Source organism: Rosa rugosa, chromosome 5 (assembly GCF_958449725.1).
Source record: "Rosa rugosa chromosome 5, drRosRugo1.1, whole genome shotgun sequence".
Taxonomy (NCBI): Eukaryota; Viridiplantae; Streptophyta; class Magnoliopsida; order Rosales; family Rosaceae; genus Rosa; species Rosa rugosa.
The window spans coordinates 8,423,235-8,437,670 of record NC_084824.1 but is presented as its reverse complement, the minus strand read 5'-3'; the positions used below and the strand labels follow the sequence as shown (position 1 = coordinate 8,437,670).

The 14,436-nt window shown below is 39.6% G+C and overlaps 2 protein-coding genes across 5 annotated transcripts; both read right to left on the bottom strand.

The window, feature by feature from the left end:
• Window positions 1-8,851, bottom strand: LOC133708582 (DExH-box ATP-dependent RNA helicase DExH5, mitochondrial). 4 transcript variants are annotated; one of them, XM_062134052.1, is made up of 19 exons: window positions 8,300-8,850; window positions 7,808-7,962; window positions 7,651-7,738; window positions 7,116-7,361; window positions 6,737-6,832; window positions 6,227-6,415; window positions 5,981-6,140; window positions 5,765-5,895; window positions 5,421-5,588; window positions 5,067-5,339; window positions 4,632-4,826; window positions 3,851-4,054; window positions 3,227-3,296; window positions 2,949-3,097; window positions 2,417-2,722; window positions 2,054-2,113; window positions 1,814-1,966; window positions 1,543-1,656; window positions 1-1,363 (listed from the first exon to the last, which is right to left on the bottom strand). In XM_062134052.1, exons 1-19 carry the CDS (start codon window positions 8,717-8,719, stop codon window positions 905-907), a joined length of 3,636 nt encoding a protein of 1,211 aa, XP_061990036.1. In that variant the 5' UTR covers window positions 8,720-8,850; the 3' UTR covers window positions 1-904. The 4 variants fall into 4 exon arrangements, 2 of the variants coding, with proteins under 2 accessions (XP_061990036.1, XP_061990037.1); XM_062134053.1 differs by having other exon boundaries at window positions 1,543-1,653; XR_009845903.1 differs by lacking the exon at window positions 1-1,363 and having other exon boundaries at window positions 1,814-1,920; window positions 8,300-8,851.
• A 2,382-nt stretch (window positions 8,852-11,233) lies between these two features.
• Window positions 11,234-14,129, bottom strand: LOC133709868 (fructose-bisphosphate aldolase 3, chloroplastic). Its single transcript, XM_062135801.1, has 6 exons — window positions 13,809-14,129; window positions 13,150-13,419; window positions 12,932-13,041; window positions 12,719-12,809; window positions 12,252-12,521; window positions 11,234-11,771 (listed from the first exon to the last, which is right to left on the bottom strand). The coding sequence occupies exons 1-6, from the start codon at window positions 13,968-13,970 to the stop codon at window positions 11,493-11,495; spliced, it is 1,182 nt and encodes a 393-aa protein (XP_061991785.1). The 5' UTR covers window positions 13,971-14,129; the 3' UTR covers window positions 11,234-11,492.
• Between the last annotated feature and the right edge of the window lie 307 nt (window positions 14,130-14,436).

Below are 14,436 nucleotides of genomic sequence, written 5' to 3'. Positions count from 1 at the left end.
AGCGGTTTTATCTCCCATATTGGAGTTTCGAGTCACATGCTCCCAAGTGCCATGTGATATGCTTAACGAGTCACGTAAACACAACCACATCAATTTCATATCCAAGTATTAAGTTTCCATTAACATCTTACAGCTAAGGATCTACATGAAAGAATGGACCAGCTTAACATTAGCAATACGACCCAGCTGAACCGGAGAAGGGAGCTTGCTCGGATGTCACGGGCCACACCTGTCAGAGTGTAATGGCGGCGCTTTGCAGCTGCAAACACAGAGAAAAGATTAGGAGTCATCTATCCAGGACATTTCTTCTTGGGAAAATATAGAACACACCCCATATTAACACAAACGATCAGAGTCCTTTCTGGAATTTACACGGAGCTACTCATTCACAATAGTAGACGAAAGTAGTACACTTACACCACACAGGCCTACTAACCAACCCAATCAATAATATTTGTACAGAATGTATGTACGATGTTCCTCCTTGTCGCTGCTAACTACAATTTTTCACCTCCCTTCATGATCAACTGCCTTGGTCACACCATCAATGTAATGTCCAAAAAGCACTGAAATGGACAAAATAGGTCAAATTCTAGTTCCCTCAACTTTAGCTCAAATGTAAAGTGAGCTCTATGTGCCGAAACAGATGATCCAAAAGTCCACAAATCAACCACAAATTTGGTATCTTAAATGCTATTTGCTGGTGAGTCTGATCCATTATGGGGATGAGAGACAGCCAGAACTGCTGGCTTTTAAGTGATAAAGATGCCCGAGCTTTACTCATCCGAGGCAGGTAGTGAGTCAGACATTGTGGCCACATTGATTCTCAAGGCATTACGAAGCACTGACATTGCTCTGCCTCTCACAAAACCCTTTATGGGAGAACTGGCTCGTTGTGGCTCAATTATGATCCTTTTTTGCTTTTCTTCAACATCATTGACATGTGATTGATGTGGTCATGGCCCATTTGTGTTCCACTCACAAGCCACTGAATGGCCTCAGCTGCTGCATCTTTTTCTGCACTCTTCTTGTTATTACAAGGCTGCCCCATAATTTGCATTCCATTGAACTCCACACTAGCTTGGAACTTGAGGTTCTTTAGTTGCATTGTTTTGTAGGTGGGCGCAGCATATCCTGCCCTTGTGAGCAATGTCTGGAGCTGACTCTTAGAATTATCACCCCCAGGTCCACTTTCAGTTCTTGAAACCAAGCTTGGCTGAGCTGCCCCCACAGATGGCTTTGAGGTTGTACGAACCTGGCGGCCAAATACAAATCTACCCTCACATTGATCCTCCGAGAGCAGCTGCCGCACTGCAGAAAGGAGTTCATGATATTTGTGGATGGCCATCCTTGGGTTCCGTAGCTGCTCGGTTGGTATTCACAGGAATAAAAATTAGTCACAGATAACAAGCAGAGAGAATATATTCCAGGTGCAACTGGGAAAACAAAGTAGCAAGAGATTCCGAAAAAGATACTAAAAGAATGAAAAGAAAAATGGAATTTAATGAGATTAAGAGAAAAGTTCTTCACAGCTTCACTTACTTTGGTTTGAATTAACTCATCAAGTTCTGTCCTTAAACATTGATACATTTCTGCTACAGCAGGTTTCATGAAGAATTCCAAGTATCCTCCCAACATTTTCAAGTGTCCATCCTGCTAGAACAGGAATTAATCCCCGTTAATATCAACTTTAGATAACAAAAAAAAAAAAAGGCACAACAACAATAATGGATCCTGCACTAGCTTGCACATTCCAGCAAATATATAATTAAAACTTGACACACCCAGCAAACACAAGAAACAAAATACTTACAATATCCCCTTTTGAAAAACTTCCACCAAATAGGAGAAGCACTGAATCAGATACAGCTGTTGAATCCCGTAGAAAAACCGAGTTCACCTTTATCTTCTCATTAAAAACTAGCCATGGATATGGAATTTTAGATTCCCGAGCATTGACAGAGTTCTAAACAAGAGAACTGAAGATGAGACTAAACCAAAACAGAATCTATAAAATTACTTATATTGATATCATATGGCCAAGAATGCTCACCGAGTATAGCAGCACCTGACCATCCTCCATAGTTTTCAGTGAATATGACTTCTCATTGTGCTGCACATCCACTTATGTTAGTCCTCGAGAAAACCATAGGAAACAAAATGAATCATACCATGTTTATGACACTATATAAAACAAAACAACAGATACCGATGAAAATTTAGCTAAGGACCAAGCAGCCAAACTATGATATAGCTTTATCATGTCTCACTTAGGTTCCCAATTTGATTAAAAAGGCCTGTTCATCATTGCATAAAAATATGGAACCCAACAGATGGAGAAGATTGACAGCATCAAAATTTTTAGAAAAATAAAATATTATAGCTTAAAGAAAACATAGGAAAAAACCACGCTTACCATAACAGAGCAAATTCCAGGATACAGGCCATAGCAAATAACTGCACGGACGAGATGCTCATCATAGCTCCATACATTATAGGTAGCTGTGTTGGCATCGATAAGATCAGTATCCCTTAGCAAAGAGTAGAACTCCTTCCTGAGAGAATCAATAGCTTTCATCGATTGTGCTGAAAGAAAATTTTTCCAGCAGTAGTCATATCCAGCAAAGTCTCTTTCAGCTACCTTCCAGCCCTCATAGGCACGCACAAGTGCAAGGTGATCGCTGTGGTCTCGGGAAAACTGAGATTTAGCAGCCTCCGCAAGCTACAAAGAGGGAGACAAAAAAAAAAAAGGCCGATATCAATAATGATACTGATTTATGTTTGCTTTGTCTATTCTTTTGTTGGTTTTACATTTGCCAGCTGTAGCTTTGTGTAGGATTGGTTGTCCACTGTACTGTGTATTCTCTTTTATCACCTCCAATCCTAACTCTAGGAAATACGGGGCATACGATACTTCTAGATATAATAAAATTGTAGAGCTGACTTACATCTTTCTTGTCAAATGGTGTTAAGAAAGGATCTCTGACACTAAGGCCAGAAACAATAGTCAAAACAGGATCGAGGCAGTTGAAGATGGCACCGACCAAGAGCATCTTTCCAAGTTTTGGCTCCACAGGAAGCATAGTTAGATAGCGTCCTGTCAAAAGACTTACTACATGAGTCTTATTGTTGTAAAGAAAAAAAAAATACCTCAGCCATTTGCAAGAGGTGCAAGCATGAAAATGCATGAATTCAAATTCTGGAATGGTTAGATCTCTCTTCCCACCTAAAATAGTCAGATTCTCGTTCTCATCCAAGGCCCCAATGATCTTTAAATACTCTATGGCATTTTTCACCTATGGAAAAAGGTAAGAACCAAAAATGTGAATTGTAGGTGAGAAGCAAATATTGTAAATACGTAATAACAAAACTAAACACCACAAGCTGGTAATATAACAATACACTTATAAGTGTATGCCTTGTATGTTAAGGAATATGGTATTTTTATTGATGCAAACTTTGTTTGGAGGTCTAAGCACAAAGAAGGTTTTTATTCTAATCTGATCTTTCTTATGTCTGCCCCTGTATTGAGGCCTCCTATTACTGGTGGGTCACCCTATCCCTCTACTGTGTTATGTTGACTATTTTTATTTGATTATATAGGTCCACACATTTCCCTTGATTTTCCCTTTGATGACTCAACATGCTATTAGCTATTTAGACAGTTAGATTTTTTTTTTCTTTTTGACTGAGAGTGTTCTGTTGCTTTCAAGGGAGAAAATGCCTGCCTCATGCTTTCCATTTCAAGAACAGTGAAAGGTGTTTAGAAATAATATTAAAGAGACCAACATTGTAAATAATGGTAGATTGAAATTGAATTACAGTAGATAGAGAAAAAATCGACTGTTACCGCGAGTAACTCTGGTGACTGTAGAGCCCTAGATAAGAACTCTGAGATACTTCCAAGTTTTAAACTTTTGATTTGCAGACAAAGAGACTGCAAAGGTGTCCTCAAGATTTCTGGCAATTGATATTCTGCAAATGCATCATACACACATCTAGGATAGAGACGATAACATTCCCCAGGTTGAACGCGCCCAGCTCTTCCTCTTCTCTACAATCCATAAGCACATAGGAGTTCAGCCCCCTTAAAATAAATAACATCTCAGCCTTCCAAAAATATAATACTACAAGTAGACCACATCAATAAACGTGTGATTAATAAAGGCTGCCAGAGAGTTTCTATTACATAAGATCATAAAAAAACATTTTTCAAATGGTTATCCGTCTTTAATCAGAGTGCAGAGGTACTATGTGCCCGGTAACCCAGGTAATTTTCTTCTATTTAGAAAAAAAGAAAAAGGAGGACAATTTGTAGGAAACAGCGATGAAATATTTTCAAAAGAACCAGGGAAATGACCAGCTGAAAAACTGATCAGCTAACAAGGAAGAGCCAACTTAGTCAGAAGGCACAGCTTGATAATAAGTTAATGACATAAACTTTCAACCAAGTATTATCCCAGAAAATTATGGTGCTCTAATGAACTTCTTTTCCACTATTCATTCTACGACAGAGGCACAATGTAGGTCAAAAACGTTTCAAGTTCAACCATTATGACTTGGACACTGCCGATTCATATTAGTTTTCAAGTGACCAAAACCTTCAGCTAGAAGACAGATTACATTCTTACTTGTTGAGCAGAAACCTTGGATATCCAGGAAGGAAGCAAACAAGGAGTATTATTCAGTGCATCATATGAAGTCTCTTTTGCCTTTCCACAATCAATAACAAAAACAACGTCATTAATTGTGATACTCGTCTCAGCAATATTAGTAGCCAGCACTATTTTCCTCACTCCATCCTCAGGCTCATCAAATATTAACCTCTGCATGCAGTCCAAAACAATATAAATAAGAGATAGATTGATATGAGTTAGCTAGAAAATTCAGCAGTAATTCCTTCTTTCACCAAAAATAACAAAATGCTGTGGCAGACCTCTCAGGATGGAACACTATCAACCAACTAATTGACCAGTAACCAACATAGACGCAGAACATAGTACCAAACAGTAATGCAGACAACTTATGCTGGCGATTGCACAACTATTAGGGCATCAAAAGTTTACCTGCTCGGAACTGGCCATGGAACCATGGCATGCTAACAACAAGACTTGGCTTGGATCACCTAAGAGAGGATTTGCATGCAACTTTTCCTTTAGAGAATTGATGTCATCCCACCCAGTCATAAATACTAGAATGGCACCAGGCCTTTCATTCTCACAGATATTGCATAACAGATACTCTATGAGATTAAAACCAATACAATCAGGATTCCAACAGGCTAGAGATTCCCGAGTCTGGGGACTGTAACCCTTAAAATCAGCTGCTTTGAGTGCATCCTGAATACATTCCAGTAAGGAATATTTGAGAAGATGCAGACAATTGAAAAGAACATAATGGTTACACGATCACTTGTATACCTCAACAACAGAAGCAATTTGACTTTTCCTCTTTCTTGGTGCCTGTTTACTCATTTTCCACATCTTTTCTTGTCCATAATCATCAATCTGATTGTATGGAGTTAACCTGCAACCGGTACTTTCCAGAACATCCTCCAGAAAATGAGTTCGAACAGGGTATGTAAAACCCTAATTTGGAGGGGGAAAAAGAAAGAAAAACACGCTTAGAGAGCAGCAAAAATGGAAGACCACAAGGGGAATTATTACAGTAAATAAAAAAATGGAACAGATTAGTATATCATATATCTAAATCTTCTGCTATTCATAAATGGCCGGAGAAAATGCTATGAAAGCTTTTAACTTACTGGAACATGAATTATCTGAGCCCTGCCAAAGTAGGATGAGAAAAGCTCAGAATCTAGGGTTGCACTCATCAGAATCAACCTCAGTTCTGGCCGGCGAGGAAGGAGATCCTTGAGAACAATAAGCAGAAAATCTGGCATCAAATGATTATAGTGAGAAATCACACTTCATCATCCAGAATTAAAGCCTCAATCTAGACCTAGCTAGCATTTAATTACCTTCATTCATTCCGCGTTCGTGAATCTCATCCACAATGACATGAGTTACACCTTTCAAATTTCCATCAAGTAGCAATCTTCTCAACAAAATGCCAGTGGTGCAGAAGAGAAGGCGTGTGTCTCTCCCTTTCATGCCCTCTAACCGAACCTTATATCCAACCTAAGATGGAAACCAAAAGAAAGGAATTGTAAAAAGAAAAGAAAAACAAGACTTGTAATTTTATCATGAAGTTGAGGAAAACTCACTGAATCACCCAACTTCTCCCCTCTCTCTGAAGCAACTCTTTCTGAAACAGACATAGCAGATATTCGCCTAGGCTGTGTACATATAATACTACATACAGCTCCACGGGCAGCTTCTGTCTCAGATTCTAAAATGAATTGTGGAATTTGAGTGGTCTTTCCACAGCCTGTTTGCCCTGATATGATAACAACCTACACATAAAAACTTATATTCATCATTGCACAATTCTGTCATGCCTGACAATACTAAGTGTCAAAGCAATTATTGTCTAGTTACAGGCCACAATAGCATTATCATATTACAACAATTGAATGGTTCAGTTATCCACAATAAGGGCTACCAGTTATGAAAATGTAGACATGGCTCTCAACAAAAACCAACTAGCAAATTGTAAAACCAGAACCAAAGTCAGAATCATACTTCTACAGGTATTGAATTTTCTGATAAAGTGAAAGGAAAAAAAAAATCAAATAACAACAACAACTTGAAGGAAACATCAAAGTAATGCAAACCTGATTTCGTGAAATTGCTGTCAACAAAGCATCCTTCTCTTTATAAGCTGGGAGACTTCTACAAAGTTCCATAACTTTTCTGCCTTCACGAGATTCCTGCAGAACCGATAAAAAAATTACAGATACAGAGAATAAAAACATAATTCATCTAAACTGAATGACAATCCTGCTGAGACAAAAGTTGAATGACTGGCTAATTTAATCAGACATAAACTAGATTTACTTCACTACTTTGATCATCCAACTTTATATGCCATAGAATATTAAACTTATTTAGGCACGGAACCGAAACCATTTAATCTAGAATAAAATAGTCCAAGTAGCTGCATTAATAGAAACAAAACAAGGTATTGTGAGCACATATCAAGGTAAGACACACCTGCCAAGCGTGTTGCTTATCCCGCAGCTGCAAGCTTCTCCTCCAAAGAACTTTTTCCATCGCAGCATTATTCGGTGCCACTGGTTCAGGTTGCTCAAAGAGCCCTTCATCAGTACCAATACTGCCACTACTGCTTGATCTAGAAAAGGAAACATCTGGAAAGGTTTCCTTAGTCCTAGACTTCTGAGAAAGGAAGTCTCCGAGGTACGCCTCAACTCTCCTCAGCAACCCAAGAGGCAAGGTCACCTTTGAATTTTAAAAAAAAATTACTTAGATACTTGAGAAAGAAACATGTACTAAGAGTTACCAGAAACACTAGGGCTTTTGAAAATATCATCAGGTGGTGGGGAGCCATCCTATGCTCCTAGCTAATTGGTTTTATATAAGTCAACTAATTTTTTGGTATCAATTAAAATGTGAAACATCACGTGAAAAAGTGGAGCTCATGGAGGCAGGAAAATGAGGGATTTCAACAAAGGTTAATCATTAAATTTAAAATATAAAAGTCATAATTTAAGGAATAAAAGGTTATTACCTCTCTCTGAGGTCGCCGGTCATCCAGATCAAATCTGTAGTTTGGCAGCGGGACCTTACTGAATACAGCAACTTTTGCATACAGATGGCTGTCAAAAGTTCTTTTAATCAGACCTTCTTGAAGTTATTGAAACACTTAGATGTTGACAAAAACCAACCTGTAAAGTCCCATTCTGCTTGCCAAAGCGGCTATGTCCTCAAAATCACGTCTATCTTTTTTCTCCCTTGAAACCAACTCTTGCTTCTTGTTGTCACGTAACAGCATGGTTAACTTCCGTGTCCACTCATCAAGGTTATCAGAGATTGAAGCACCCTGTATCAAAAAAAAATATTAAGGTAAACAAATCCGTTAACTTTTGCCTAATCTCAAGTTCAGGAACCAGTAAATACAGTTACATAATGCATAGAGCACACTCAAATTAACAGCATCACGTAAAGAATCGTCACAATTATGATTAACAAGACCTGGATTTAGCCATTTTTAGCAAAGCAATCATACAATTACAGTAACTAGTTGGATTAAATCACCGAGACTCAATACCTCACAATCCGAGCCCTTAATCAAAACCTCATTACCATTCCACACTCAGTAAACACAGCAACAAGTCGCAATTAACAAAACTATACACACACACACAACATAATCTCACCGGATTCGACGACATGTTATAATCGCGATCGGAGCCTTCATCATCGGAGACGCCGCCGCCGTCGTAAGCAGAATCGTGCTGCAACTTCGGCTTGTGGAGCTGTTCCTGAACTTCGTGCTGCTGAGTCTGGTAGTAGGTCCGAGCACCATTGGTGCGAGCTTTGCTGAGAGGAGCAGCAGTAGTCTTCTTGGAGGCAATTGAGGCGGCGGAGGTGTAATTAGGGCTGGTGATGACCGAGCGGAGGCGGTGGTGGGGAGGGACGTAAACGGCGCCGTACGAAGAAGGAGGCCGGTCCTTCATGGCGACGAGTAGTGGTGAGGGTCTGAGGGCAGAGGCTTTGGGACGCCAAGGGAATTGTGATTGTGGAGAAGGAGGTGAGGGATGGAGAAGAAGAAGAATTGGAGATGGTGAAGAGGGCATGCAATGTGAGGCGTCCAAGTCTTGCAGAAGAAGAAGAGAAATGGTGGAAGCTCCGGAAGAGAACGCGAGAGTTTTAGTTTAGTTTAGCCTACTTTGGGAAGTGCGCACGAGCTGGGCTAAAATACAGTACAGAATCTCTGGGCCTCTGAGCGTGTGCTCTTAAAGGGGTTGCGTTTCTTTTTTTGCTGAGTTTCTGACTTCTCTGAAAATTAGAATCTTGCGAGATTGTAATAATTCATTCATTATTCTTTTACCCCAGTCATATTAACCACCAAGTGAAAACATCATCTCAACTCTCAATGAGACCACAAAATTAACCGGGTTGAAATTGACGCTCTATTTTTTAATGAATCACCACTCTTTATGGGTAATTTTCCAATATATATGTGCATGGTTGCACGAAAGGGGAGTAGTGTGTAAAAAAATTAGGTGTCAATTTCACATTTTCATCCTCTTACTTCAAAGTATAAATTATTATTAACACTTATGAAAGAGTGCAATCCAACTCCATTCGACTGCAACAGCGAATCAGGGTATAGTTATTCTCCGTAATTGTATATGAGATGAACTTAAGAATGATCCTTATCGTTAGTTCTGTAGTTTTTAATACGGACTGAGCATAGGCCTCATCAAAAAGCCCGCGGATCAAGTGGGCCGATGGAGGCCCGCCGGCCCGGAGGGCCAAAAGCCCGGCCCAGCCCGGCCCGTCAAAAAACCAGCAAAAACCCGCCTCGGTGAGCCGATGGAGGCCCGCCAAAAAGCCCGCAAAAACCCGGCCCGGCCCGTAAACTATATATGTGTGTGTGTATGTGTGTGTGTGTGGAAGTTCTCATACTTCTATATAGAATATGTGCATATATATTCTAAAAAACAAGTGACAACGGTTGACCAATTCGATCAGATTCGAAAATATGGTAAAATTGACTAATTTTTTTACTACACTCGTAATTTATTGTAATAATCACATCCAACGGTCGGTTTTTTCATTTTATTTGAATTTATAGAGGTTGCTCTTTGGAGTGTATGATATATAAATATAGGTTTATAAGAGTAACTAAGTTTGACATAGTTGATCGAATTCGAAACGAGAACTAAATTGACTGGATTTTTTACAACCACCATAAAACATTACAATCTCTCCATCGAGCGGTTGGTTTCTCCAAATTTATCTTCCACTTTATGGTTGCTTTAGAATGGACCTCAATAATTTAAATGCAATGTATAAGTCATACAACTTTAGGAGGCAAATTGGTATAGGCCAACGTATTTGTAATTAAAATTGAAAATTTTATGTTATGTCCTCACACATCCATTGACTGAATATTTACATACGTGATGTGAAAAAATAAGCACGTTTTGCGGTCGTTATGTCATCGGTCAACCAAAAAGACATACAAGTGACAACGGTTGACCAATTCGATCGGATTCAAAAATATGGTGAAATTGGTTAATTTTTTTACCACACTCATAATTTATTGTAATAATCACGTCCACCGGTCGGTTTTTTCATTTTATTTGAATTTATAGAGGTTGATCTTTGGAGTGTATGATATATAAATATAGGTTTATAAGAGTAACTAAATTTGACCTAGTTGATCGAATTCGAAACGAGAATCAAATTAGCTGAATTTTTTACAATCACCATAAAACATTACAATCTCTCAATCGAGCGGTTGATTTCTCTAAATTCATTTTCCACTTCATGGTTGCTTTAGAATGAACCTCAACAATTTAAATGCAATATACAAGTCATACAACTTTTGGAGGCAAATTGATATAAGCAAACTTCTTTGTAATTAAAATTGAAATTTTTATCTTATGTCTACGCACATCCATCTATGGAATATTTACAGATGTGATGTGAAAAAATAAGCACGTTTCGCGGTCGTCATGCCATCGGTCAACCAAGAAAACATACAAGTGACGACGGTTGACCAATTCGATCGGATTCGAAAATATGGTGAAATTGACTAAATTTTTTACCACGCTCATAATTTATTATAATAATCTCATCCAACGGTCGGTTTTCCCATTTTATTTAAGTTGATAGAGGTTGCTTTTTGGAGTGTATGATATATAAATATAAATTTATAAAAAATATTATCTTTAAAGATTTATTTGTAAATAAAGCCCGCAAGGCCCCCCAAAAAAGCCCGCAAGACTTAGCCCGGCCCGAAAAAGCCCGCGAGGCCCGCATTAAATGAATGGGCTTGGATCCTTCAATTTACAATAAAGCCCGGCCCGGCCCGTTGATGAGGCCTAACCGAGCAGGATTCGTGCATGGACGTACGTATGTATAGAAGTATCACTACCCCTACAAACGGATTGTGTATTTGCAGTTGCAAACCCGAGTTCTGTTTGCCATGGCATGATTATTGCTAGATTTCAGTGTTACTGAGCTTTAGGAGGCAGAATTTCTTAAAAGGATGAAATAAGATGAAAAACAACTCTCCCAGATCGGTTATATGCTTTCCTTCTTTTCTTCTCAGATTTTAACTAGACAGAAAGCAAGAATTAAACCAAGAATCACACAGTAACTTAAGAAACATAACTTAAAATCTTTCACTGCTCCCATCGTTATAAGGTGCAGTTTGAAATACATATCCTTTCTCAACGGTCTTATTCAAACTCTCAAGTCCTCTGTGGTGGGGGAAAAGAAATGAAAAAGCTTTTTGTAGTAGCAAGTCTCCTCAGCATACATTATCTAACACCAAAAAAATGCGGTAAATTACACCTTCAGGTGCGTGGAGGCATGAATTGCCTCAGATCTGGCTTAGTATGTATAGCCCTTGACGAACATTCCTTTCTTGGCTTCATCTGCCTCACCGTCAGCGGAGTACCTTCCTAGCTGAGCCAAGGAGTTTGCCTTTGCTCGTATCAAAAGTGCCTGTTGTGCAGCTTCTACATTCTCAGGACGTCCTTGCCATGCCTTGAGCACGGAGTTCTGCAGGGCACGAGCATACGAGAAGGAAACATGCCATGGGTTGGGGCTCTGGTTCATTGCGTTAAGGTTGAGGGTTGCTTCTACTTCAGATTGTCCACCTGACAAAAACTGTGAAGTAGACAGAACAAATATCAATCAATCAGTATTCAAGTCTTGTCTGAAACTAACAACTAGTGCATCAAATTCACACATACAACAGTAATGACCAACTACCCGAACCACCAATATGACTTAACTTCCCTCCAACGCAATCTGCGGCTTAAATTTCTAAGTTTCAATTTTAGCCCAGACACAAAACTATTACATGGAACCAAGTCAAAAACATGACTGTGATATAAAAAAAAAAAAAAAAAAAGAGTAAAAAACATGACAGGGTCATGAGTGGCTGGCTTGGCCTGTCCCACAGAAACAGTATATTGGGCTGCTTACTGATTGGTCAAGCAATGAGGCTAAGCCAATCCTTTATCGGTCAAAGGATTGGGCAAAATTATATCAGGCTATATCAGTCTCTAGTACTACCCTCTAATAAAACAAAGAAGGAATAGAGCATCAGTTTAAATTATTTCAAAAGGGATCAGGTAATCTTACCATGATTCCGGGGACTGCAGGAGGGACTCTCCTTTTAAGCACTGTCAATGTATGTTTGGCAATGGCCTCTGGGGAAGCCTTTTCCTTGTGTTCAGCTCCTGGGGTTACCATGCTCGGCTTAAGAAGGATTCCTTCAAACACCACATTGTTTTCGGCCAAGAAGTAGAATACTTCTGCCCAGACCTTCTCTGCCACTTCAAGGGTCCTTTCTATTGGGTGGTCTCCATCAAGAAGAATTTCGGGCTCCACGATGGGCACAAGACCATTGTCCTGCAAATAATGTCATGGCAACTAATCAAAACATTTATCACAATAACTGAAGGAAAAGAATAGAACTAGACGGTAATGTCAAAAGAAGGCAATCATTGTTAATCTAGTTTTACACAAACAGGGTATAATCTCTTTTTGCCATCTTTTTATATCTCATGCCACTACCAACTAATATAGCTCCGTATAGGTGATCATACCTGAGAGATGGCAGCATAACGTGCAAGTCCCCATGCAGCTTCCTTAACTGCAAGAGCAGAGGGACCACAGGGAACGCTAACAACTGTGCGCCTGCATAATTAAAAAAACACACCTCATCTAAGTATTTCTATCAAGCAGAATGAATCAGCTAACCAAAACATTAATAGAAAATCTATCATGTAGATGTGCAAAATAAATTATAGTTGACTCACCATTTAGCAAAACGAGCACCTTGCTTGTAGTATTCAGCAGATCTTGAAGCCAATCCGTCTAGTCCTTGGCACCAGGATTCATTGTTTGATCCTGGTAGGGGAACCAAACCCTGAAAACAAAGAGGCACATGAAGACTACACAAGGATCTCACTCAAAGCATTAAAACAACTTTCTCAAGCAATATAACCCATGCATTCTAGTGGCATCTATACCTTACCTTATCAACTTTAATTCCAGGAACAATGTTCTGCTCCCGCAAGACATCCACAAACTTCTTCCCATCAGTTGTCGACTGGTAAAGTGTTTCCTCAAAAAGAATTGAACCAGAAATGTATTCACCGAGTCCAGGAGTGGTCAACAAAAGTTGCCTGTAAGCCTGACGGTTAACCTCGGTATTGTCCAAGCCAATAGATGCCAACCTCTTTCCAGCAGTTGCGTTGGATTCATCAATGGCAAGGATACCACGTCCAGGAGATGCAATAGTTTTCTACACCATTCAAAACAAACAACCATAAGCTACTTTCCGTTCATCTCTAATCCTCCTTACAGTTATATAAGCACAATTATAAAACACAATTATCACTAATCGATTGAGAGACTTAGCTCCTAATCTTTTCCGTAATTTTCATCACACCAATATCTTTATATCTGATTCCGTTATATTAACAGTAAACAAATACAGCTTAATTCAATCTAGCAATAAAATATCAGATTCAAGAACTAAAACGATGCATGCATCAGAAAACTAGAACCATATCGAGCCACGATAAGCTAATAGGTTATTTGAGCGTGATCGGTCAAATCAGAGATTCCAATTCCGGTCAGCAATGAAATCAACAGCATCAAATATGAGTAATCAAGTCGGAGATGACTTACGGCGGTTTGGATGAGCTCGTCCGTGTAGGCCTTGGCTTGGATCGGGAAGGAGACGCGGCGAGGAGTGGAGAGGAGGCGCGTGGACGACGACGATCCGTTGCGCTGGCTGAAGGACTGCTGCCCGATCCACTGAGACGACGCCGCATTGAGTTTACAGGCCATGGCTCTTCGATCAACGGCGACGATTGCTCGGAGATTAGAGAAAGAGAAAGAGAGAGGTCGACTGATTGGGGGCTTCGCGGTTTGGTGATGACGGAGTTGGTGAGAGAGTGATATAAGCAACGCTGTACTTCTCGGAGACTCCGCACCTGGCTCTAATAGGCGACACTACCAAACGGTCCATATTGTAACAATTTGTGAACTTACCAGATTAGCCTGAGGTGAATGACACAAACAATACTTGTGTTGTTTTGGTTTTTGGACTGACGACAAAATAAGGCTTTGGAAATGTGGGGAGTTGGTACTGTCGTCTGAGGGAGAAAGGAATGGGTATTATCGTCCATATGTGTATAATCATGAGTCGGGAGTCGGGACAGTAGAAGAGATTTTTGGGGCCCGGACTACTTTCGCGGTTTCACCTAACAGTTGACAATTTATTTCCTTAAAAAGAATTTAAAATTAATTTACC

What these genes read in the sequence shown, in the direction of transcription:
- LOC133708582 (XM_062134052.1), bottom strand. Translation starts at nt 8,719, where the DNA reads ATGCCCTCTTCACCATCTCCAATTCTTCTTCTTCTCCATCCCTCACCT. An exon ending in GGGAGAAGTTGGGTGATTCA is followed by an intron (nt 6,141 to 6,226) that starts GTGAGTTTTCCT and finishes TTTCCATCTTAG; the next exon opens with GTTGGATATAAGGTTCGGTT. An exon ending in CCATGGCCAGTTCCGAGCAG is followed by an intron (nt 4,827 to 5,066) that starts GTAAACTTTTGA and finishes GACTGCATGCAG; the next exon opens with AGGTTAATATTTGATGAGCC.
- LOC133709868 (XM_062135801.1), bottom strand. Translation starts at nt 13,970, where the DNA reads ATGGCCTGTAAACTCAATGCGGCGTCGTCTCAGTGGATCGGGCAGCAG. An exon ending in ACGAGCTCATCCAAACCGCC is followed by an intron (nt 13,420 to 13,808) that starts GTAAGTCATCTC and finishes TGAATGGTGTAG; the next exon opens with AAAACTATTGCATCTCCTGG. An exon ending in CTGGAATTAAAGTTGATAAG is followed by an intron (nt 13,042 to 13,149) that starts GTAAGGTATAGA and finishes CTTTGTTTTCAG; the next exon opens with GGTTTGGTTCCCCTACCAGG.